Source organism: Chionomys nivalis, chromosome 7, assembly GCF_950005125.1.
Source record: "Chionomys nivalis chromosome 7, mChiNiv1.1, whole genome shotgun sequence".
In the NCBI taxonomy this organism is placed as follows: Eukaryota; Metazoa; Chordata; class Mammalia; order Rodentia; family Cricetidae; genus Chionomys; species Chionomys nivalis.
The window spans coordinates 1,372,925-1,399,709 of NC_080092.1; the positions used below are offsets into that span (position 1 = coordinate 1,372,925).

General features: G+C 42.1%; 1 protein-coding gene across 6 annotated transcripts in view; it reads right to left on the reverse strand.

Annotated features, from left to right (window-relative positions):
* Positions 1 to 26,785, reverse strand: part of Mrtfb (myocardin related transcription factor B) — a 156,649-nt gene that overhangs the window by 91,672 nt on the left and 38,192 nt on the right. For 3 of the 6 annotated variants that reach the window (XM_057773796.1, XM_057773801.1, XM_057773798.1), the window contains exon 3: positions 3,574 to 3,790. In XM_057773796.1, coding sequence (XP_057629779.1) covers positions 3,574 to 3,727 — 154 coding nt within the window. In that variant the 5' untranslated portion in view covers positions 3,728 to 3,790. Of the gene's footprint in view, positions 1 to 3,573; positions 3,791 to 10,617; positions 10,636 to 26,785 lie in introns of those variants that run through there. The other 3 variants (XM_057773797.1, XM_057773799.1, XM_057773800.1) reach the window with 2 other exon arrangements.

Below are 26,785 nucleotides of genomic sequence, written 5' to 3' on the forward strand. Positions count from 1 at the left end.
TATATATAAAAAAAGAAAAGAATATAGTGTATTTGTGCTGAATATCTTCCATATTTACTCCAGAGTGGAAACATTCTGCCACTCAACTAAGCAAATGACAAAAATATTTCTAAAAAGCTGGGCGGTGGTGGCGCACGCCTTTAATCCCAGCACTTGGGAGGCAGAGGCAGGCGGATCTCTGTGAGTTCGAGACCAGCCTGGTCTAGAAGAGCTAGTTCCAGGACAGGCTCCAAAACCACAGAGAAACCCTGTCTCGAAAAAAAAAAATTCTAAAAAAATTATAGGAGGGAAGATACTGGAATTACTACCTAAATGTGAGCCCATCTGCTCACAGAGCTGAATTATAAGCCATGATGACATAATCCTAACCACTAATCAGACTTACTACCTATATAATTTTCCCAACAGAAATGAAGGCAGCATCAGTGAGAAAAGTTAAAGACTTAGGAAAAACAACAAAACACACAAGCAGGGACATATGCATATGATATTTTTATAGTGGTCACAGAATATTCAACAAGAGGCTTTGAGACCAGTACCTTCATTCTGACATGACTTAAACACAAGAGTACAAAAAGCTAAAAATATGAACAACATACATGAAAATATCAAAGAAAGCAAATTAGGGTCTAGCATTTATCTTTATTGCATATATATATATGTATATATGTACATATATACACACATACACGTGTGTTGCTCAAAACCAAATTTCTTTTTATTTTTGTTTTAACTGGACAAAATGTCACATATTTATAATATGCATGTGTAATGGTGCTTTGAAATATGCACACTCTATGGGATAGTTAAATGAAGCCTTATCCCATTGTCTTTGTAGTGAGGGTGCTTAGATTGTTCTCCTAGAACTGTTCAGGAAGAACATGCATCATTAAAACCACAGTCACCATACACTGCTCCAACTTCCTCCTCCTGATTCAGGATTTTATCCCTTGAACCTTAACTCCCTAAAAACCTACATTTTTAATTGCATATGCACAAAGAGCACTTTCATACCCTGAAATGTGTATGTAAAGCAGGCAGAGGCTATGAGCCTGGAAAACACGGCAACATTTCAAACTTCCTGTAGTCATCCCTTAGAAAAGGGAGCTAGCTCCGTTTGAATCCCTGATGGTACCTCATTGTGAGATGGTGGTCTTCATGGCTTAACACTGAACAGAAACTGCTCTTGGGGAAAACACACTGGCTGAAAAACCTATGTCACTCAAAATTAACTTTAAGTTTATAGATGCCCTATAGTGATAATCAAAAAAAATCAATACATTACTTATTCCCAAGCTATAACCTTAAAGTACTACACTGTTGTTACAAAAATGTGTTTTAGAACTACTTTTAAAAAACAGTCAAATATTTCTGTCTCAGAAAGGACACTAGTAAAAATTGTTGATTCCGGGGAAACAACCAGGCAGGCAAAGGGCAGACTGGAGCCAACATACTCTTCCTGTGTTCTCAGAACAGCTAAACAAGATGCATTTGGCTTGAAAATAGAACACAAAATGGGTTTATTCTGAAACAGAAGTTCTGGTCTGCACAAGACTACATATGATGACAAATCAGACATAAATGATCATGTCACAAACACCATGGATATGAGACAAGAGGCGAAAACCAGCCCTACTATTTCATGAGTGGTGCTGAAGATTCAGCACAGAATTCCAGTGTTGGATCACAGGTGGATTTTAAAAGCTGCTGGAATTTAGAGTGACAGAAATGAAGGTGCAGCCTGGAAATGACAGCTCAACAGACGAATGTGGGCTGACAACGCTAATCACAGAGTCACACAGAGTCTGGGCAGGATGGCTTCAGTAACTATGAAAGCAGGAAGAGCAAGACAAATGATTGCATTATTTCATAAAATAGAGCAGGCTTAGTAAATTAAACATTTTACCCTTTCATCTACCACCCTAATGTCATACACAGGAAGGGAGTGTACTTCAGTGGTAGAGTGCTTGCCCAGCCTGGATAAGGTGCTGGGTTCCAAAATAACAAACTCTGAGTGTCTAAGGGGAGCCTATTCTTACACTCAGACATCTACGTGAGCATCTGTGAGAGAATGCACTATATGACTGGAGCACCCGCTTTCTGTGCATCCCCTCCTCTGTTACACATGGCCAGCTTGTGATTTTACACCAAATACAACTCAAATCCCTGGGACATGAAACTGGCTAGGGTACCATGCAACCTCATTTATTTAGTCATTTCTGCGTAAATAGATTTGTCTCAGTGACTGTCCACAGTAAAGTCAGGCTCTTGGTGGTATAGGAGGTTCTTCTGTCTATGTGTTGCTTTCATTGGTTGAATAAAGAAACTGCCTTGACCTTTTGATAGGGCAGCACTTAGATAGGCAGAATAGACAGAACTGAATGCTGGGAAGAAGGGAGACAGAGAGCCGCCATGGAGCTGCGAGGTCAGACATGCTGAATCTTTCCTGGTAAGCCACGACCTCATGGTGACATACAGTTTATTAGAAATGGGTTGAATCAAGATGTGAGAATTAGCCAATAAGAGGCCAGAACTAATGGGCCAGACAGAGTTTAAATGAATACAGTTTCTGTGTGATTATTTTGGGTGTAAGCTAGCCAGGCAGCCAGGACCAAAAGCAGGCCCTCTCTCACAACATCTCGGTGACAGAATGTCTAAAAGGCACCACTCAGGGCTCTTTCTGAACCAAGTCTATGTGTTGCGTAAGTTAAGATGGCCAAGGGCAGAACCTAACAGTGAGAAGGCACAGAAAGCTCACCAAGCCTGTATTCAGGCCCTAGAAACCTATCGGTGATAGGAAACATTCCACAGGAAAATCATTTCATTTCTTCTTACTTTTAAAACTGTAGTCTAAAAACATGTATGTGTAAAGGTGAACACATGTGAACTCTGACAGCAGGGTAAACTCACTTAGAGCTCTGGGTTCTGCCTTGGTATGATCAGCATGTTCTTTGAACATCAACTGTGTTTATATTTGAAGTGTATTACAGTATACTAGAACTAAGAGTATCTAGTCTATCTTTACTAACAAGTATCATTTTCTGGAGACACTGGGCTGCCTCTGTCCTAAGAATTTGCCACATTGGTAAGAACTGGTTAGAAAATGTTCACTCTATATACAAGAATGAACTAGCTCCAAACAGAACCTAGCTTGTCTTGTGCCCATTAGTATAAAACCACTCAAGAAGTCCTTGCTTTCACTGAGATGGCTAATTCTTACCACCTCTGAAATTAAGTTCTAATACACTGGGCATGGCAAAAGGGAGGAGGAGATCCTGGCCATTACCCACTTCTTTGGCATCGGCAACTGCACAGTGCCTTTCCAGAAGTGGTCTTCCCCGTCCAATGGGCTAATCTACGGCTGACTTCTAAAGGCAGCACTGCTACCAACGGCAGTCACTAGTGACACAACAAAGAGGCAGACGGCCAGTGAAATGCTGTCCCTCTGGGAAAGTGTCCCCTGTGGGGATTGCCAAATGCAAATGATAAAGCTTCACTCACAACTGGAATTAACTAGCCCCACAAAGAGGGTGACCTCTAGATCAAAGTCCCACATGCAGCTGAAACACTCACCGTTCTTCCGTTCATTCAGAGGGGGCAAATGCTGACTGGACTGTAGAGAGAGTTCCTGGAATTCGTGAGCCACAGCCTCACTTTGAGGACTTGGTGCAAGGTGGGCTAGAGGCCCCAGCTCTTCCTCTGTGTCTATGGCCCCTGTGTGATCCATTGCGCTCCAGCCACTGATGACAGGGAATATGAGACACCTCTTCTACGTGGCCTGTTGAAGAAACTGACAACATTTTTACAAAGTGTAAATTAAATGGCTTAAGTTTTCTTCAGCTTACACAAAAGACAGGCTCCTAAGTCCCACTAGTTCCATTGCTGTCTGTCTATTACCAACTCACCCTCTCTGCATCTCAGGTTCCTTGTCCAACTCACAGGAGTAGGGTTCCTAGCTAAAAAAGCATTTATACAGCAAATAAAAGCTAAAAGACATTTTACATACATTTTTGTATCAAGTATTAAAGAAAAATCTACCTACTGGTGTCATTTAAAGATCAACACAGCTGGGCGGTGGTGGCGCACGCTTTTTATCCCAGCACTTAGGCAAGCCTGGGCTATAGAGCGAGTTTCAGGACAGCCACCAAAGCTACAGAGAAACCCTGTCTCAAAAAACAAAAAAACAAACAAAAAAAGAAAGAAAGAAAGAAAGAAAGAAAGAAAGAAAGAAAGAAAGAAAAGAAAAGGTTTCAACCCATGCTAAAATGAGAACAGAGACAACAAATACTGATTAAAATAAAGAAGTAGGCTGGCTTGAAAGTCCATCTCGATGCCTTTATTCTGGGTGGCTCTGAATTAGTCTACAGTCACAAACTCCTCCATCAGCCTGGGTCTCAGAATGAACAAACACGGAACAAGGAAAACACAGTTCATAAGGGAAAGACATTTTACTTTAGGTCATGGAGATATGGTTCTGTTTGTTACCACAGCATAACTTGGACTGTGCAGACTACTGAGAAGCTGGTAGTGACATAATCAAAACACACTGAGAACCTCAAGCATGTGATACTAGTTAGGTACTGAATCAGAAGTTAGGAGATGGCAGTCCATCCATGCTATGCAGTGGCAACCTACCTGCTGCAACTGTGGTCTGCTTAGACAGTAGCACTCTCTGCACAGCCTGTCAGCTCCCTGAAGCTGAGTGGGTTGCAGTCCTGACTACTGCATCACAGAAATTCTCCTACACATGAACCTGGATACACGCTTCCACTTCTCTCCCACATACTAGGAGTGGGGTGAGCAGACCTCATGGCAGCAGTATATGAAGATTTTTAAGAAACTGAAAAAGGGCCTCCCACCCCTAGGAGTAGGGTACCATATCCCAGTTGGTCCATTATTCTTGCCAATCCTTTAGAAGATTCTTTTCATTTTTGACATTTTAGAGGGCGTAAGGTTTTCATGGTACTTTCTTTTATTTTTAAAGATTTATTTATTTTTATTTTATGTGCAGTTGGTGTTTTGACTGCATGTATGTCTGTGTAAGGATGTCAGATCCTCTGGAAATGGAATTACAGACAGTTATGAGCTGCCATGTGAGTGCTGGAAAATGAACCTGTGTCCCCTGGAAGAGCATCCAGTGTTCTTAACCCTTGAGCCATCTCTCCAGCTCTTTTAAAACTGTTTCCCTAATGATGTTGAACATCTTTTTATGTACTTATTCCCCATTCCTTTATGTTCCTAGATTAAGTATCTGATGAAATCTGCTCAGTTTATGGTATGTAGTTGTTTTTTTACAATTGAGTCTTGGATCTTTTGTGTACTCTGGACACAAGCACTTTGCAAATGTGCTTCTGGCACTGTTCTCTTCCAGTCAGTGTTCCACTTTTGTGGTCGTCGGTGTTTTATAAAAATTAGATACTTTTGATCTGGTAAGGTCCAATTTACATGTCCTTTCTCTTATGTGTCATACTTTTGTTGCTGTAGCTAATAAATCTTAGATCACAGAACTTAACTCCTGTGTTTCCTTCTAGACCTAGAAATGTTGGGGATATTATCTTTAGGTGTGTTGTTTTTGTTTATGCTACATTTCTTTAACTCTGTGATGCTGTGATTCTTTGCCTGTCTAAAACACCTGATGGTCTAAGAAAGAGCTGAATGGCCAATAGTGAGTCAGGAGCAAGGATAGGTGGGGCTGGCAGGCAGAGAGGATAAATGGAGTAATCTGGAAGAATGAGAGGAGGACATCAGGGGCCAGCCACCCAGCTACACAGCAAGCCACAGAGAAAGAAGTAAAAGAAGGTATACAGAAATAGAGAAAGATTAAAAACTCAGAGGCAAAAGGTAAATGGGATAACATAAGAAGCTCACTAGAAACAAAGAAAGCTAAGGCCAGGCATTCATAAGAATAAGCCTCTGTGTATGATTTATCTGGGAGCCGGGTGGTGGGCCCCTCAAAATTCACACAACATAGAAAGACACCATATATCTAAATGCAAGATGCAAAGTTTTATATATGCACAAGACATAAATCACTATTGAAGGCTTATGGACATCCGACTGCTACAGCATCATTTGTAGAAAAGATCGCCTTCTCTACTAAGTTATCTCTGCATCTTTGTTGAAAGTCATTTAGCTGTATAGTGCAGACATATCCCTTGGCTTTCAATTCAGTTCCTCAAAAAGAGTAAACTGTACCCCAGATCTTTGGGAGACCCATAAGCACTACATGTGCAGGTGAGACTCTAGAGAATATAGCTATGGCAATAACAACTAAACTGAGATGTGCCAGGCCAGCCAGCATATGGAAGATGGAGCTTCACAAACAAGTGAGGAAAAGTTGTATTTCCCCTGAGAGTCTTAAGAAGAATCGACCAAAATCTAGAGTCACTGAAAATATCTGTAACAACAATGGCAATCCATCACCAGCAGACGGGCACAGCCAGAGACGCTCAAAGGACTCACACAGGACAAAGAAAAGGTGCAGCAGGCAGAAACATCTTAGGAGCAAAGGCACCAAAGTGGAGAAGACGCAAGTAGAGAACTAAGACTGGTTTTACTTCTTAATTTCTTCACTATTAAGATCAATGCAAAAGTTATAGCACCTTGGCATGGGGTTTTCAGGTGAAATTCATGTGACAATTTTAGCATAAAGAATGAAGGAGGCAAATGCAATAAGCGGTTTTACATTTCTATAGATTGTAAGTAAATTCTTTAAAAAGACTGACTGGGAGGTTAAGGCAGAATTCCAAAATAACTGTACACAACAATATAAATAATATTAGCTGAAATACTGATAGGGGAAATTAAATGATATTCTTAAAAACACCCAAATGAACTCCCAAAAGACAGGGAGGATGGTGAGGAGAAGAAAGATGAGGCAAACACAAACAATAAAATAGTAGGCCTTACCCAATATTCTAACAATTATATTATGATTTAAGGGGCTAAACGCTTTAATCAAGAGAGGTTAGAAATGTTAGATTTTTTTTTAAAATCCAAAAATATATGTTCAGAACTAACACTCTTAAAAAAGGAAAAGATATGGTTATGGTAGAGGTAAATGAACACTAAGAAAGCCAAGAAGATGGTGAAGACTACACACTGCTATCACATAATGTTGTCTTCAAAGGTTCCAGTAGGTAGATAAATTTGTAGGCAAAATTACCTATTTTACTAAAAACCATTAAAATACAACTCAAAGATTTTCAACACTGCATTTTCATTTTGAATTATTTATTTCTAGAAAATAAAATCTGTTCATGCCAAAATATTTCAAAGATACAATTATCATGATGCACTTAGAATGACAAGATGTACAAACCCTGAACATCAGTGGTACTGATCCAGAGGGTCCTTTAGACAGAGATTTTAAAATATTTTCAAAGCAGTATCACCTGTTTTTAATATTGAAAGATCCAGAGGGTCCTTTAGACAGAGATTTTAAAATATTTTCAATGCAGTATCGCCTGTTTTTAATACTGAAAGACCTTTTTTTTTTCAACTTATGCCTTGACACTGTACTCAGCTGAAACTCCCACACACTTCCAAATTGAGAAAATTATAAGCTAAGTAAATCTTTACAAAATGTAGCAAAGGGAAAAGAATAGGTTTTCAAAAAATTAACTTAATATTCATGAACATTTTTGATAGGGCATGGAATGCATTCTGAAAATTTCAGAATGTCATAGTAAAGTCTACTTAAGTGCACGACAATTCCTTTTGAAAATTAAATCCAACACCTATTATAAACAACACTCTGGTATGTAACACTGAGCCACTGTGGGATGGGAAAGAAAGGGCATTACAACAGATTGTCTCACTGGGTCAGAACTGAGCCAGAGGGGACTATCACCCAGTCTGGAGTGGACAAAGAGTGACAGAACTGATCTGTCCGGAGCTGACAACATGGTGAGTGACTAGGGAGCTTATTCCTTACAAAATCTAGTAAGACCTAGGCCGGAGTGGGCCTGAAGAAGCAATCTCCACGGGAGCAGGAGCAGATCAAGTCCAGGGACATTGGCGGACCAGGACTGAACCAGTGACCTGGGCCAGAGCAGACCTGAGACAGCAAACTTCACCCGAAAGGTAAAGGGGAGCTACCGTTGACAGAGTGAGCCAGAGCCAGAGACCGCTGAGGGTCCGGACATGAATCTGGGACCTTGAATGCATTGGCACAGGAGACTACTCCCTAAATATAACCCCAGAAGCACAGGCAGTGACAGAAACAATTAATAAGCTTCTGTAAAGCAAAGGACACAGTCAACAAGATATCTTACAATTCAGGATATGTAAACCAAATAAACCCTTTACTCCTCAGGTTGCTTTTGGTCCTGGTATTCATCACAGCAATAGAAACCCTAACTAAGACAATAGGTCTTCCAGGGTCTCATGAGATGCTCATTTTTGCAGGAGATGAGATAGCCTGTAAGTCAGCTGACTCCCCTGAGGCTGTCAGACCATGAGGAAGTCACAAAGATATCACAAAAAGCAGTTTTGAGATGACATAGAGAGACAAGAGAAAAGTCTACACAAAACTTGCAGGTAAATGTTCACAGCAGCATCACTCTGGTTCACCAAGAACCACTAACAAACTTGTCAGGTAGTGAGCGGAGCACAGTGTACGGTATGCAATGGGTTCTGCTCAGAACAAGAAAGGAAGCAATCTTGACACACGTGGAAAGGGACAAACTTGGAAATATGGCAAGTGAAAGAAGCCAGCGGCCAAACAATGCACACTGCCCTGTTCATATGCAGCTCCCCAAGTCAGTCTACAGAGCAAATTAAATTGGTGGCTTCCTGGAATTGGGGTCCAGAAAGAGACTGACTGTATACAGATACAATGAGGGGGCTTTTGTTTTGTTGAAGATGATGTGAATTACACTGCAGTGATAGCCATAAAATTCCACACAATTACAAAAACAATAAAATTTTATACCTTAAATGAGTGGATATTATTGTATGTAAATGACATGGCAGCATTTTTCACAACTAAGAAAAATTGCAACCCAATGCCTTTTAGCTCTAACCAGAACTATTAACTGGTGCTCGAATACAAGAGAGTACTGAAAGAAAATGAAGCACTGACACCTGTACCGCAGCTGAGTCTGCTTGCATCTCCATCAAAGAATCCATACTCAAAGGTCTGCCATGGGACCAGTGATGGTGACAGTCTACTACCAGGTGGACCAGGATGCATTTAATCCCAGCCTGGAAAACCTCCAGGTGGATAGCCATTGGTACCTTCAGAGCCACAGGGGGTGGTTAAAAGTGAGGGCAACAGGATGCTGACTTTGATAGGATAGAGAAAGAATAGCAGACATGTAATGTACAGCAGAAATTTAAATAAATCAATCCATGCCAATAATGTGAGCAATTAGTGTTATTATTCTGTCTGCCACATTTCTAGTTTCCGGCATCTATTATGTGAAATAACACAAAAGTATTGCAATCAGTTTTTAAAATTTTCAAACTACACATCAAACTTCATTTCTAGCTTGTCTTAAATTGTACTTCAAACTTCCAAATTGGGGGCGGGGGGGAGTTTATTCCTACCAACTATTCTGACACATATACACACAAAAAAATTCTGATGTATAATGACAATAGGGTTTTTAAATTTCCATAAAACAAGAGGACTACAGTTTGGTTCCACAATGAATACACTCAGCTAGTTCAATTTTCATGCAATATTTTTATTAAGTGTTTGAGAAAGTCACACAATATATTTTGGTCGTATTTATCCCCCATTCCTTCCGTATCTACCATGTCCCCATCCTCTCCCAACATTGGGTCCTTTTTTACTTTTAATAACACACCAAGTCCAATATGCTGCCCATGTACTTTTGTGTGGGGCCATCCACTGGAACATGGTCAATTCACCAAGAGCCTACTGATTCTCACTCCCCTAAAAGCCATCAACTTTCCACAGCTCCCCAGTTGGGGTAAAGTCCCCTGAGTCCACCATACTTCATGCTGGAATGCTGACTGGCTTATTCTTGTGTGGGTCTTGTGTGGGCACAGCTGCTGAGTTCCTGGGTACAGCAGTCCTGCCATGTCCAGAAGAGACTTTCAACCCAGTTCTCCCTGGCCTCTGACTCTTGTAATCTTTCCACTCCCTCTTCTGAGACGGTCCGTAAGCCCGGTAGAGGTGGGTAACACAGAGGTCTCATCTGGGGCTGACCAGATTACAGATACTTACTCCTTACACTTCAAGCAGCTGTGAGTTTCTGTGTTAGTCCACTGTGTGTAGAAAGCTCCGTAGTGAGGGAATCTACGGGCACAGTGGTACTGAGAGGGCAGCTTGAGTCTAGGTCTGTTCAGCATAGTGTATGCCAGCACACAACCTAATTCTAGAAATAACCGAAGCTGGAATGAGTCCCTTTTGCTTAATTTTTCCAACCTTTATGATGTAACAAGCAAGATGTCAAGATATTTGGCAATATAACATTCTTATATGGCTAAACTAAGACTTTTGGTTTTTAAAGGAAAAGCAAATACAGTTTTTAGCAAGGTATCCCTCAAGCTACTTTTTAAAACTAGTCTTGCAATCTCCATACTCAAACTTTTCACCAAATTTTTATTTCAACCAGCATAGTAAGCCTCTTCCCATGAACTTACTCCTCATCATACTGTCAGCGTTGTCCTATGTAAGATGCCAGGGCTGGAATTCGGTCCCTGAAAGCAGGTATTTAGAGGAGGAGACAGCCTGGATCTCTATGTTAGTGAGTCCTCTGTTTTCAAGCAGCATTGTTTTGTTTCCTATAAATATGCCAGAGAAAGATATTTTCACTTGAAAATTTAAAACCTTTAATCATGACTTGGAAATGACCTCAGCATATTATGAACTTGTGGTGTGTGGAACCCACTCCCCGAGGACAAGAGGCTGCTATGGCAGCCAAGTGTACTGAGCAATTTATTAATTTATGATTTTAAAAGGAAAACAGTCTTTATCAGAAGACTGGCAACAGGACATTTTTGGAAAAATTACAGAGGACAGTGTAAAAATTACTAACTGGTTATTAAAACTGAGGCGTTCACTGGCTAGAGAATAATTCTGCCAGCTAGCCGTCAGCACTCCCAGAGCTGTGCTCTACACTCAGAGCATCTCCTATCTGCCCTTGCCTGGCATGACTGCTCTCTTAGCCAGGCTGGATGACCACTGGACCACGAGTCAGAATTCATTACTCGGGAGGCAGAGGCAGGCAGATCTCTATGAGTTCAAGACCAGCCTGGTCTACAAGAGCTAGTTCCAGGACAGGCTCCAAAACCACAGAGAAACGCTGTCTCGAAAAAACCAAAAAAAAAAAAAAAAAAAAAAAAGAATTCATTTCCTTTTCAATGTAGAAGAAATCTGGAGCAGGATTGGCTCGGTCTCAATGGAACTACCAATGAAGCAGACTCTTCCCAAAGGAGAAGCAGCAGTGTGCCTGACTCTGCCTTCACATCCACCTCAACATCAGAGCCTCAAGCAAGACTAAGGCAGCTACGTGGGGCCACAAGCAAATACTCACAGCAGTGTGGCACTGGAGCGTCTCCCTTGCACACTGGACAGCAGTCAGAACAACAGGGAAGCTTGCCAGCAGCAACACAGTCCTCAAATGCAGGCAAACATTCTGACATTTTCTTACTTACAGCTACATGAAAATCCTCTAACAGACATCAAATATAAATGTAAAGACAGAGTCCCAGTTTTGAACAAACTGCAAGGCACTCAACATATGGGCAAAACATAAAGCAGGAAAACATGCTACTTAAAAATATTAATAGAGAAAAACTGAAACAGCCAGACGGTTAAAAACAAATGTTGGTGCACTTATCACTCTGAAATCACATCATAATTGACCAAAAGGAGACAGACAAATCCTTTGGTACTTTAAAAATGGCCTTGATGCATAACTAAGGAAAATAATTAGTTTATCAACAGAGTAGACTATGTGTATACATAACACAACCACGGAGGAAGCAAGAGAAAGACAAGGGCAGGTAGGGAGTGTGTGCACAGCAGGCTGCATGCCCAAGAAACAAAAGGTGCAGTAAGGGAAGGGGAGGTACAGAAGCCACACCCTGAGCAGACTTGAAATGAGCAAGAGCTGAGCTCTTTGCAGGGGGTCTTAGTTGTTGCTCATCCTCATGTCCACTCTATTATTATTATCATTATTATTATCATTATTATTGTTAATTATATTGCTATTTAGCCCTGGCTGACCTGGAACTCACTTGTAGACCAGTCTAACTTTGAACTCACAGAGATCCTTTTGTCTCTGCCACTGGAGTGCTGGGGTTACAGACATGTGCCACTACACCCAGCTAAGACTATAAGTTACAGTGACATAAAAGATAAACAAGTTCCACTGCTGTGGTGTCATATCCCAAGTGCTGGTGGACGCAGCAGACCTCCTAGGCAGGGGCTGCGCATGAGCAGGGCTGTTCTGTACCATCAGGCATTGCTGGGCCTTTAGTGACTGCAGTACTTCTGTAGTCTGCACAGCAAATGAAGACATTCCCACTTTGAAAAGAAAATAGACTTTGCACTTTCTCTTCTCATTTGGTGTCTCTTTTACTACTTCTTTTCCAAACACTGCACAAGCAACAGGGGCTCTGGATAGCCTGAATATCCTCTACAGAGGCCAGTCTTCTCCAAGCTGATTCTTACTAATGTGGTCCCACTTGTCCAGAGTCCAGAACAGACAGCCATGTCTGGAACATGGTGATGTACTGACACCCAAAGAAGTCGTGTTCCCCATGCTCAGCAGAAGCAGGGTGGCTGACAGATACCTTTGCAGTTTAAACAAACATAATAAGCTGAAGCGTTTCTTCAAAAGAACAATGACATTTAAATACAGCGTTCTTTTTCTGATTTAATTCAGTACAAAGGAGAAAAAACCAGACCTTAAGTTAATTTTTTTTTCAATTTTTTTTTAAAAAGAAGAAGGGGGGGGCAGGAGAGCCCTATGAGCTGAGAAGGAAAATGGCAAGAACAAGGGCCGCCTCCAAATGAAGAGGGTGCTTCCCGGTAATCCTCATGAAGGCAGGGTTTGGGCTTTCTGATGGAGTACAAGCTACAACACTGGGTAAGGCTTTTTCGGAGGATTAGAGTTTAAAAAGGAGTCAGCTGCAAGTTCCCCAAAGACAGTAGGTACAAGCTGGAAATGGGGACAAGGAGGGACAAAGTGTAGATCTGAGACTCTCAGCCCCATGGCTGCAGCTAAAAGGTCACAGCCTCAGTCTTGACAGCTACACCCACCAGCACCCAGTGACCCCTTGGCTGTCTCAAAGCCGCTAGTTGTCAGGTCCACCAGCTTTCCTAGGGGGCACCCACTGGTTTCTCCACCCTAGATTTTAATCCCATCACAGCAAGGCCTCCCATAATACACAAATACATGAAGCCTTGGTGATGACAAGTGTAGAAGGTAAGAGTGTACGACAGCCAAGGAAGGAGAGGTCATGCACGGTGAGCAATTCAAACAAATGACGGTGAGGAGAGATGGACTACGCAACAGTGACACTGGCTCGCGTCACTAGTACACTTCCATGGACACTTGTTCCCTCTCTCATGTCATACACGAAAAGAAAGCACAGATGGATCAGACTAACATTAAAATGTAGGACAAACTTTTGGGGTAAAAATTCTTAGAGTATGGAGCTATTAAACTTACGCCAAAAGCCTTGCCATGAGTGTACAGGTGATAAACACAATTACAGACTGCAACTGCCACATGGCAAAGACACCAGAGGGAACACACCTGAATATAGGAAACATCAATACATCTACAATACAGAGAAACCTAAAATGTGTCTAAAAAAAAATCCATCAACAAAGAAGAAAAACCCAAGTCATAAAAGAAGAAACTGAGATAGTCAAATAAACAAAAGATATAATAATGCTCGCTTGGTAGAAATTAAGGGAATGTACTTTTCCAAGGTAAAATTCAAAAGCCTGATAAGACCAAGCCTGGCAAGAAACTCCGGGGATTGGGGAAGACATCTTAGTAGAATGACTTCCCTTTGACCCCAGTGCCCGCCTATGAGTCCTAGGCCTGAGACGGCTAGAGCAAGAGGATCCCCAATCACTGGCTAGCCAGTTTTGCCTAATTGGGGACCTCCGGGTCACTGTGACTACTGCCACAAAAGAAGGTGGAAAGCACCTGAAAACAGGCTGACCTGTGGCCTCCACACACGTGTGTACACATGTAACCCCATATGCGTCTGCACACACAGGCACACTCACACTTGTAGTTATAAACCATGAAAGTGGGGGAAGGGATGAAGCAGTGGTGAGTACCTGCCTAGCATACATATGGCCCTGCACTGCATCTCCAGCACCACAAACAACAGTAAAGAATTAAAAGCCATAAACCCATACCTCAATGTTTAGAACAATACTGTCCAACAGCAAAGTGCACAAACAAACTGTGATATTGTCCTAGAACAGAAAAACACAAGCACAAGTACACACAGTGCACACCACACTTATAAGATCAATATCTCTAAGCTGAAGAGGCTGCAGCCTATAAGCATACATGTAGTTTAAGTGCAAGCTACGCATGTGCACAGCAAACACCATGAGGATGTGAGGGGTACACTGTATGTCTTTTATTTCATTTTATGTTATATCTTTAGCTCTCAATGTAAGGCAAAGGGGGCAAAGGGTTAATTTTTTTCTCTAAATTTTTCTGTATTCCCATTTTTAAAGTATCAGGTACCTTTTATTTTGAACAAAGAGAAAGAGAAGAAAACAGCCGAAATCACCAGCGTGGTCTCCGGCACACCATGCTTTGTCAGTTAGTCTACGAGCATGACTCTAAAAATTCTGAATAGGTTGTTTGACATCAAGCCTGTGGAGAAATCTATTTTTCTTCTTTCTAACGCCTGTGCGCTCCAGTTTTATAAACTCACCCAGGTGCCGTAATCAAGAATATTCTCACACCTTTCACCCAGACCAATACTATACTTTTGCCCCTTTAGTGAACAATCTGACATTGCTGCTTACACTGTCTTTTGGAAGACTCTGCTTCAGCATCCCCATTTTTATAATTATATGCTGGAGCCAACAGTTAGAAAAACAACAAACATAGTCTCAGGCAGTTAAACATTAAATAAATAATTTCTAAAACTATAAAACTAAGATTGAAAGGAATGCTACTTAATATTTGCATACTGTTTTAACCGATGTTCCCAGGTTGATTCTAAGGTCTTTTCCAATAAACCATAGGGTGCTGTACCCACTGACTGAATTTATGGTGAGAGGATTCCTTGGCAGATGTCCAACAGGCAACGGATGTCGGTGGTACCTCGACCCTTAAAAATGACAGTGTCAGGAGAGTCAGCCCCTCCACCCACCTGCCCGTTGCATGCATCGCAATCTGCATTAAGAGACTGGTGTGTGTTAAGGTAGAAACATAATGAGCACCACAGAGTTTTAATTCCAAATCAGTGGGTCTCAGCTGGAGAGGACTTGTTTCCAGGGACATTTGTTCTTGTCACCATTGGGAAGATGGTCACTAGAGTCTAGTAGAGAAGACCCAGGGTGCAGTTGAGCACTCTGCAGTGATGCTCACCATGAGGGCTGTCTACAACACACCATGCAGCTACAGGTGGCAACAGCATCAATGTGCAAAAGTCTGGGGCTTGATGCTGAGAGTCATGCCTGCTGACTAACAAGGAGAACATGTCAGAGACCAAGTGTCTGGGCCCAACAGGCCAAGTGCTTGTGGCCTAAGAAAGTGGCCAACACCAGGTGAGGAGATGAAAATATTCAAAGTGTCAACGCTAGGTGCTGGATCCAAAGAAGTAGCAGCAACTTTAAACATGTCACAAAGCAGCAAAGGTATATGCTCTTTTACAAATACAAAGGTGGAATGCTGGATCCAGAGCTGGGACGAGAAATGTTTCTCTGGGAGAGAATTCTACTCCCAGAGGATAAAGACATATAACTTTCTTCATATTTCCAGGTGAACAAAGGGACAGGGGGTCTGTGGCTGATTAAGGGAATGTTCCAGATGGAAAGCAGAGCCAACAGGCTAGGAGGACTAGGGAATATAAGAACAGGGGAGCTGCTATCACTGGATGGTGACAGCTCAAAAAGGTGCTCATCTTCAAGGCAGAAAGAGGCTGCTCAGAGGATGGGTATGGAGAACTGAGCTGACCAAGAAAAACCAATGAGGATGATAGATTAAAGGAGTGGTTAAGTCGAGGTTGTGTGGCTGGGGACGTGAAGATGTAGGTCTTTGTCCTCGCAGATAAGCACTAGGAGAACTTAGAATGTTAAGCACACAGGGTTCTTCCTTCAAGGGAAGGGATGCAGGACCCGGAGCAGAGCTGCTTTCCAGCCTGGTGACCCTGTGCTATTGTGTGGCTAGAGAACATTCCAGCAACACCACTGGCCACTCCCCCAGCGTAAACTTCTTTTTCTCAGTCAATCTACAGAAGCTACCTTTACAGACTTTAAAAAGTTTCAACATAGTCACATCTAATCTGTATTTTGCTTACTTTGTTCTTCGAGATTTATATATGCTTTGTTATGAAAGTGGGTTTGAGTTCATTATCACGACAATCGTTTTCACCAAACTGTGCTATCCTTAAATATGTCTAAAACAAACCACTTGGGGTCAGAACTTGGAGTTTGAATCAACACAGGCTACCGAATCATGCTGAACTGAGCAACCTTCTTGCCTCTCAAGGCTCATCACTCTTCTGGCCATGAAGGTCAGAGATCCCACAGGAGGAGGCCCTTGATAAACAATGCTGAGGCAGGACAATCCACCTCCAGTGGGCAGGCTTACGTAAACAGCGATTCTAAGCCCCAAACTGCAAAACCTACATACTTTTTTCAATTCATCTGGTGCCCAACTTACCAGAACCATTTGGCAGCAGAATATGAACCCTACTGAATGCTTAGTGCTGCTGTGGGTACTGCTCCAGATTTACTGAGGAGTATATATCTACTTAGAACTTAACACAGTGGTGAGGAAGGTAGTTCACACCTGTAACCCCAGACTCTGGAGGCGGAGGCAGGAGGGCAAAAAGGTCAAGACCAGAATCAACTACATGGTAGCAACTAATTTTAAAAGAAAAATCAAAATTAAAAAAATCTGGGAGAACCGTATTAAGCAAATCAGACTAACGTAGACATGTGCTGCATGTTCTCTCTCACATCGAATCTAGAAAAGACACTAGAAAAGCTGGACAGTGGTGGTGCGCACACCTTTAATTTCAGCGCTTAGGAGACAGAGGCAGACAGATCTGAGTTCAAGGCCAGTCTGGTCTACAGAGCCAGGACAGCCAGGGCTACACAGAGAAACGCAGCCTCAATGCCCACCCCATCCCTCACCCCCCAAAAAACCGTGAAACTAGAAGGGAAACTACTTGGAGAGGGAGGGACAATAGCAGGGCAGGAGAGTCAAGAGAGCAGTAAATGGACAGCATCGGGTGCAGGATTCAATAAAAGAGATCGTGGAGCTACACAAGAATGAATGTTTGCTAAATTAAACTGAACAAAGGGGAGAATGGATGATTTGTGTACTCATCCCTGGCTGCACAAGCACTGTAACCCCCACAGCGCATATGCGCTCATCCCTGGCTGCACAAAGTAATTCAGTATTGGGAGCTCCCATCAGTGGGCTAAGTCTGGATGCAGCTGTTGCCTAAAAGATGAAGGAGATGTACAGTCACTCTCCAAAGCAGCACAACACTCACCAGACTGCTGGGAGCAGTGAAACCAGTCCTTTCCATTCTTGTGTTAAATGTGTTGCAGTGACAGTGGCTATGGCCACAGATGGAAGACACAGGACTCTATTGCTCTTTCATTCAGAAGTACCTGGGAGGAGCTTTCTGGGGTGTCCATAACTCCTTTTTTCTTATCCTAGGTGCTGAAGGCACAGCAAGACAATCAATATGGTCACTTGGAGACTACAGATGTTGGAGACACATAGACATGTTGTCTATGATGAGAGAAGCACACAATGAGCTGTGGTGAGAAGCCAAGGACAACACCCAGCATCCATGGAAGGAGGAACTTTACATAAAACCTCCCTGAGAAGGTGAAGCTGAGAGCCAAAAATATAACTAGACCTCCTCAGCCCAGGGAACACAAAAAAGAGGAAGAAACCAGACCCAAGCAAAGCAGAAGAGGGAAAAGGAGTTGCAGAAAGCTGAGGATGGGAATGAGGCACAGAGGCCACAGCCACAGTGGGCCAAGATTACAAGTGCTGGCAGGAGAGGGCTGCCATCCAGAGGAAATCCTGTTTGAAACGGGTTTCTACTTCTGAGGTTCAGGAACACAGCACGAACAGGAACTTGAACACGAAAGGCTGAAATCTTTTTTGCTGTGGGTGAGCCCTCCTGGGTCCCAAAGCATATCTACTGTGCACTGCACAGCAGCAGGAGGGCAGCTGTACGGTGAAGCATCTAGAAAGCCAGAGTCTGAGCAGAGTGAGGTCATGGCAATGCACTGTCGACACTGAAGGCAGGGAGGTCTGCTGGGCACTTTGGGACCATAAATTTACCAGAAGCATAATCTGAGTTATTCAGATGTCAACAGGAAGATTCTGGCAGTATTCAAGTTTCCAACCACAACCCTAGCAGCATAAATGGTACTCTATTTTGAACCTGTGACAGTTTGAAAAGCAAACGCTGGTACTCTGTCCCAAAGACCCAAAGGAACTAGCCAGTCATACCAACTACTGTACTGACACACTCTTGGCCTCCCCTGTAAGAGCAACAGACCGAAAAACTAGCTTTATCACATTTTAGTTCTATACTGTAGTATTTCTTATTCTTAAAAACAAAACAAGAGTCAGAGGAGCTAACAGGGAACTAAACACACCCGGGGGGGGGTGCAGATTCTTTTGGGGGGGGTGATCACGCCTCACAGCCACTTTTCTGTGAAACCATCACCACCCTCCATTCTTGTCAATAGTTGGTAACTTGACCCCTCCTAAATTACCCAGCATTCCTGTTTTGCCATCATGCCAGGAAGTGGAATTCCTAATCACCCCACCCCCACAGCTGACTTCCTCAACAACAGGAACCATTCTGTTTTCTGCACTTCAATCTCCCTTAGTAACAACCCACCCATACCTCTTCTACCCTCAAATCCATCCTTCCCTCTGGCTGTTTGCTAGCCCTCCCCCCCAGTTCCTCCCTTCACTTATTTGGTTATGTACACTCTGCACTTAACTAAAGTCTGTAAACGTCTGTGATCTGCCAAGTTCTATAATGGGTGCAGAGAAAATGCACCACTAAAAATAGAGACATCTCTGCCCTCCGGTACCATATCAATCAGCAATTCAATAAAGTGTATGCTGTCAAACAGCGATCTTCAGGAAAAAACGGGGACTAAGAGTATTTAGTGAGAGATCCGAATGTGGTGGGGAGCAAGAGTCCATGCAAGTCCTGGAGGCAGGAACACTCTGCTGCAGTCCAGGCAATGAAGCAGCCTAGAGCAGTAGCCATGAGGGAGTCAACTCTACCAGTCCAAGGGAGATGAGAATGGAGACAGTGGACTTCTGCCACACCACTGCTGAGACTAGGCTGCCAGTAGCGTAAGAGCAGGCTCTGAGTCCTGGTGTTAACCCTGAAGATATCGCTGGCCTTGCAGTGCTTCTGAGTAGTGGCCATTTGCCTTTCCAAACCTCAGCACAGTTTACTAGTCCAGCTCACCATCATTTCCAAAACACTATTCTGCCTTACACCCATCACCTTACCTCCCCCTCATGTAGCTACTCTCCGCAAGATTGCTTTCCTCCCTCAGTTACTCAGTACAAGATAAATCCCTCAGCAAAATCACACTTTTTACCATCCAAATCTATGAACCTACCCTGGCTTGCCTGAACTCCCTTTTTCCAAGTTTGAGTTTCAAATCCTCCAACCTCCTGGACTCCCATATCGCAGATCCCACTACTTTTCTACCTTCTGGTTTATGGTCACTCAAATGTAGATTCTTTGTGCCTCCAGCAGAACCTCAGCACATATTGAACCACATTTAACCCTGCCCCACACTCATCCCTGAGCAGGAAAAACCTGGCAGAGCAGAAAGACACAAGTCAGTGGAGCTATATCCTTGAAGAGGTAAGAGGTAAGAGGAAGGCAGCCATGTACCAGGAGAGCCTTGGACGGCAGCTGAGAATATACAGCCCAGCATTGACATTCCCAGCTGGTGGTTACCCTCTAGAAGGGCTGCATCGACCTGTCCCCTTTCTCTCCAAGACAACCCCATCTCTCCCTCTATCACCCCCACTATGCAGGGCTGTAGGAGTACAGGATCCAGGTGCACACATCGGCACACATGAGATAGGGTAGAAGCTGGTGCGGTGGCAGAGAGGACACAGCCACTCTTCAGCAGCACCAAAGCCCAATTCTGGGATCTCCTATCAGATCCACAAAGGCAAACCCTGAAATGAAGAAAAAATGAATGACTCTACCACAAAGTCATGCCCATGAACTGCAACCTGATTCTCTACACCTGCTCAGAAAATCTTACACACTTCTAGCTGAGACCCTTTGTGCCCGCCCCTAGCACCACATCTCACCCTTCCGAGCTAATGAATCTGGCTTCTAATCTACTGAAAGCAAAGGCCATCTGGGGTGATCACTTAGAACTTCTTCCTTTCTTTGACTCAAAACCCTGCATGGTTAGTCTCTATCTCCCTGCTCCTACCCCCGGTTCTTTGCTTCTAAGGTGCCTCTTCCTCCATCTCTCCATCTCTGCCTTCTGCGGGGCTCTACTCAGTTATCCTAAAGCCACTCTTGCTTCATGATTAATTTTAAGGTTTCACGGAGAGATACTTTTTAAAAACAAATAAAAAAAGTTGAGCTTGGGAGATGTCTCAGTAGCTAATGTGCTTGCTATGCAAGCATGAGAACCTGAATTCAAATTCCCAGCATCCATACAAAAGTCAGGCATGTTGGCACACCTCTGTAACCCAAGGGGGTAGAGGCAGACCCCAGGAGCTCACTGGACAACCAGCCAGCCTAGTTGGGAAAATGGGAAAGCCCATTTTCAATTTCAAAAAATGTACTGGAGAATGACAGATTAAGACCCCTGAAATCAGCTTCTGGCCTACACACACACACACACACACACACACACACACACACACACCGCACATAAAGAATGAAACTGTTCAGGAAGTAGAAAAACACAATGTTTATGGTAACTGAGATGACACTGAGTATGCACAAGGACAGTGAATAAAGTAGGATGGATGCTGCAGGACGAACTCACAGAAGATCTTAAAAGCCAGAGCTTTTAAGATGACTTTTTATTTTTTATTTATTTATTTATTTATTTTTTTCATTGTTGAATATTTTATTTATTTTTTTCTTTCAGTTTATTTTTTTTATTTTTTTTTATTTTTCTTGCTGATTTTTTTATTAATTAATTTAATTATTAAAGATTTCTGCCTCTTCCCCGCCACCACCTCCCATTCCCTCCCCCTCCCCCAATCAAGTCTTCCTTCCTCCTCAGCCCAAAGAGCAAGCAGGTTTCTCTGCCCTGTGGGAGGTCCAAGGACCACCCACCTCCATCCAGGTCTATTAAGGTGAGCATCCAAACTACCTGGGCTCCCACAAAGCCATTACATGCAATAGGATCAAGAACCCATTGCCATTGTTCTTCAGTTCTCAGTAGTCCTCATTGTCCATTATGTTCAGCGAGACCGGTTTTGTCCCATGCTTTTTCAGTCCCCAGGCAGCTGGCCTTGGTGAGTTCCCGATAGATCATCCCCATTGCCTCAGTGTGTGGGTGCACCCCTCGCCGTCCTGAGTTCCTTGCTCGTGCTCACTCTCCTTCTGCTCCTCCTTTGGATCGTGAGACTTCAGTCCAGTGCTCCAATGTTGGTCTCTGTCTCTGTCTTCTTTCATCGCCTGATGAAGGTTAATATTCAGGGGGATGCTTATATGTTTTTCTTTGGGTTCACCTTCTTATTTAGCTTCTCTAGAGTCACGAATTATAGTCTCAATGTCCTTTATTTATGGCTAGAAACCAAATATGAGTGAGTACATCCCATGTTCCTCTTTTTGGGTCTGGCTTACCTCACTCAGGATAGTGTTTTCAATTTCCGTCCATTTGTATGCAAAATTCAAGAAGTCATTGTTTTTTACTGCTGAGTAGTACTCTAATATGTATATATTCCATACTTTCTTCATCCATTCTTCCATTGAAGGACATCTAGGTTGTTTCCAGGTTCTGGCAATTACAAACAATGCTGCTATGAACATAGTTGAGCATATACTTTTGTTGTATGTTTGGGCATCTCTTGGGTATATTCCCAATAGTGGTATTGCTGGGTCAAGAGGTAGGTTGAACCCGACTTTCCTGAGAAACCGCCACACTGCTTTCCAAAGTGGTTGCACAAGTTTGCATTCCCACCAGCAATGGATGAGAGTGCCCCTTTCTCCACAACCTCTCCAGCAGAGGCTATCATTGGTGTTTTTGATTTTAGCCATTCTGACCGGTGTAAGATGGTATCTTAATGTTGTCTTGATTTGCATTTCCCTGATTGCTAAGGAAGTTGAGCATGATCTTAAGTGACTTTTGGCCATTTGAACTTCTTCTGTTGAAAAGTCTCTGTTCAGCTCAGTGCCCCATTTTATAATTGGATTGATTAACCTTTTACGGTCTAATTTCTTGAGTTCTTTGTATATTTTGGATATCAGACCTTTGTCAGTTGCGGGGTTGGTGAAGATCTTCTCCCAGTCAGTGGGTTGCCTTTCTGTCTTAGTGACAGTGTCCTTTGCTTTACAGAAGCTTCTCAGTCTCAGGAGGTCCCATTTATTCAATGATGTCCTTAGTGTTTGTGCTGCTGGGGTTGTACGTAGGAAGTGTTCTCCTGTGCCCATGTGTTGTAGAGTACTTCCCACTTTCTCTTCTATCAGATTCAGTGTGTTTGGACTGATATTGAGGTCTTTAATCCATTTGGACTTGAGTTTTGTGCATGGTGATATATATGGATCTATTTTCATTCTTCTACAGATTGACTTCCAGTTTTGCCAGCACAATTTGTTGAAGATGCTCTCTTTTTTCCATTGTATACTTTTAGCTCCTTTATCGAAAATCAGGTGTTCATAGGTTTGTGGGCTAAAGTCAGGGTCTTCTATTCTATTCCATTGGTCGACTTCTCTGTTTTTATGCCAGTACCAAGCCGTTTTCAGTACTGTAGCTCTGTAATAGAGTTTGAAGTCAGGGATGGTAATGCCTCCAGACAATCCTTTATTGTATAAGATTGTTTTGGCTATCCTGGGTTTTTTGTTTTTCCATATAAAGTTGATTATTGTCTTCTCCAGATCTGTGAAGAATTTTGATGGGATTTTGATGGGGATTGCGTTGAATCTATAGATTGCTTTTGGTAGAATTGCCATTTTTACTATGTTGATCCTCCCAATCCAAGAGCAAGGGAGGTCCTTCCATTTTCTGGTGTCCTCTTCAATTTCTTTCTTCAAAGACTTAAAGTTTTTGCCAAATAGATCTTTCACTTCCTTGGTCAGAGTTACCCCAAGGTATTTTATGCTATTTGTGGCTATCGTGAAAGGTGATGCTTCTCTGATTTCCCTCTCTGCTTCCTTATCCTTAGTGTATAGGAAGGCAACTGATTTTTTGGAGTTGATTTTGTATCCTGCCACATTACCAAAGGTGTTTATCAGCTGTAGGAGTTCTTTGGTAGAGTTTTTGGGGTCGGTTATGTATACTATCATATCATCTGCAAATAATGAAAGCTTAACTTCTTCCTTTCCAATACGGATCCCCTTGATCCCCTTATGTTGTCTTATTGCTAATGCTAGAACTTCAAGCACTATATTGAAGAGGTATGGAGAGAGTGGACATCCTTGTCGTGTTCCTGATTTTAGTGGGATGGCTTTGAGTTTTTCTCCGTTTAATTTAATGTTAGCTGTCGGCTTGCTGTAAATAGCTTTTATTATATTTAGGTATGCCCCTTGTATCCCTAATCTCTCCAAGACCTTTATCATAAAGGAGTGTTGAATTTTGTCGAATGCTTTTTCAGCATCTAATGAAATGATCATATGGTTTTTTTCTTTCAGTTTATTTATATGGTTGATTACATTGATAGATTTGCGTATGTTGAACCAGCCCTGCATCTCTGGAATGAAGCCTACTTGATCATAATGGATAACTTTTCTAATGTGTTCTTGGATTCGGTTTGCCAGTATTTTATTGAGAATTTTTGCGTCGATGTTCATGAGTGAGATAGGCCTGTAATTCTCTTTCTTGGTTGGGTCTTTGTGTGGTTTTGGTATCAGGGTAACTGTAGCTTCATAAAAGGAATTTGGCAATGACTCTTCTGTTTCTATATTGTGAAATACATTAAGAAGTATAGGTATTAGCTCTTCTTGGAAGTTCTGGTAGAATTCTGCATTGAAACCATCTAGCCCTGGGCTTTTTTTGGAAGGGAGATTTTTGATAACTGTTTCTAATTCTTCGCGACTAACAGGTCTATTTAGATCGTTCACCTGGTCTTGGTTTAGGTTTGGTATATGGTACTTATCTAAAAAAGTGTCCATTTCTTTTGCATTTTCCAGTTTTGTGGCATACAGGCTTTTGTAGTAAGATCTAATGATTCTCTGAATTTCCTCTGTGTCTGTGGTTATGTCCCCCTTTTCATTTCTGATCTTATTTATTTGCGTGTTCTCTCTCTGTCGTTTAATTAGTTTGGATAGGGGTTTGTCAATCTTGTTGATTTTCTCCAAGAACCAACTTTTTGTTTCATTGATTCTTTGGACTGTTTTCTGTGTTTCTATTTTGTTGATTTCTGCCCTCAGTTTGATTATTTCCAGTCTTCTACTCCTCCTGGGCACGTCTGCTTCTTTTTTTTCTAGAGCTTTCAGGTGTGCTGTTAAGTCCCCAATGTATGCTTTCTCCGTTTTCTTTAAGTGGGCACTTAGTGCTATGAACTTTCCTCTTAGCACTGCTTTCATCGTGTCCCACAGGTTTGAGTATGTTGTCTCTTTGTTTTCATTAAATTCAAGGAAGACTTTAATTTCTTTCTTAATTTCTTCCTTGACCCAGGTGTGGTTCAGTAGTTGACTGTTCAGTTTCCATGAGTTTGTCAGCTTTCTGGGGGTAGCTTTGTTGGTGGCTTCTAACTTTAATCCGTGGTGATCTGATAAGACACAGGTGGACACTGATATTTTTTTGTATCTGTGGAGGTTTCCTTTGTTTCCAAGTATGTGGTCAATTTTCGAGAAGGTTCCATGAGCTGCAGAGAAGAAGGTGTATTCTTTCCTATTTGGGTGGAGTGTTCTATAGATGTCTGTTAAGTCCATTTGATTCATTACCTCCAACAATTCTCTTAATTCTCTATTAGTTTTCTGTCTGATTGACCTGTCCATTGGTGAGAGAGGTGTGTTGAAGTCTCCTACTACTAGTGTGTGTGATTTGATGTCTGCCTTGAGTTTTAGCAATATTTCTTTTACATAAGTGGGTGCTTTTATATTAGGGGCATAGATATTCAGGATTGAGACTTCATCCTGCTGAATCGTTCCTGTTATGAGTATAAAGTGTCTCTGTCGATCTCTTCTGATTGATTTGAGTTTGAAGTCAGTTTTGTTAGAAATTAGTATGGCCACACCTGCTTTTTTCTTAGGACCATTTGCTTGAAAAACCTTTTCCCAACCCTTTACTCTGAGTAGATGCCTGTCTTTGTGGTTGAGATGAGTTTCTTGCAAACAGCAGACTGTTGGATCCTGTTTTCGTATCCAATCTCTTAGCCTGTGCCTTTTTATTGGTGAATTGAGACCATTAATATTAAGTGATATTAATGACCAGTGGTTGTTAACTCCGGTTATTCTTACTGCTTTTGGTAGAAGAGTTTGTGTGTCTCCCTTCTTTGAGTTGTGCTGTTGAAGGGTCGCTAGATGCCTGGGTTATTGTAGGCAGTGTTGGCAATGTTGGATTCCTTGGGTTGTGATTTTCCTTCTATTACTTTCTGTAGGGCTGGATTTGTGGCAACGTATTGTTTAAATTTGTTCTTATCCTGGAATGTCTTGTTTTCTCCATTGATAGTGAACAATAGCTTGGCTGGGTATAGTAGTTTGGGTTTGCATCCATGGTCTCTTAGTTTCTGTAGTACCTCTATCCAGGACCTTCTGGCTTTCATGGTTTCCATAGAGAAGTCAGGTGTAAGTCTGATCGGTTTACCCTTATAAGTTACTTGGTCTTTTTCCTTTGCAGCTCTTAATATTCTTTCTTTAATCTGTATATTTTGTGTTTTGATTATTATATGGCGAGGGGACGTTTTTTTTTTTGATCCAGTCTGTTTGGTGTTCTGTATGCTTCTTGAATATTCAAAGGAATATCTTTCTTTATGTTGGGGAAGTTTTCTTCCATAATTTTGTTAAAAATGTTTTCTGGACCTTTGAGCTGTGCCTCTTCTTCTTCTATCCCTATTATTCTTAGGTTTGGTCTTTTTATTGTGTCCCATATTTCCTGAATGTTTTGTGATGAGAATTTGTTGGTTTTGGTGTTTTCTTTGATCAGTCCGTTTATTTTCTCTATGTTGTCTTCAGAATCTGAGATTCTTTCTTCTATCTCTTGTATTCTATTGATTATGCTTGTTTCTGTAGTCTCTGCTCGTTGACCTATATTTGCCATATCCAGCTGGTCCTCAGTTTGTGTTTTCTTCCTTGCTTCCATTTCAGTTTTCAATTCTTGGACTGTTTCCATTACCTGTTTGATCGTTTTTTCTTGGCTTCCCAGGGTATCATTTACGTATTTACTCATTTCTTCAAACTTTTTGTTATACTTCTCATCCATTTCTATGAGGGCGTTTTT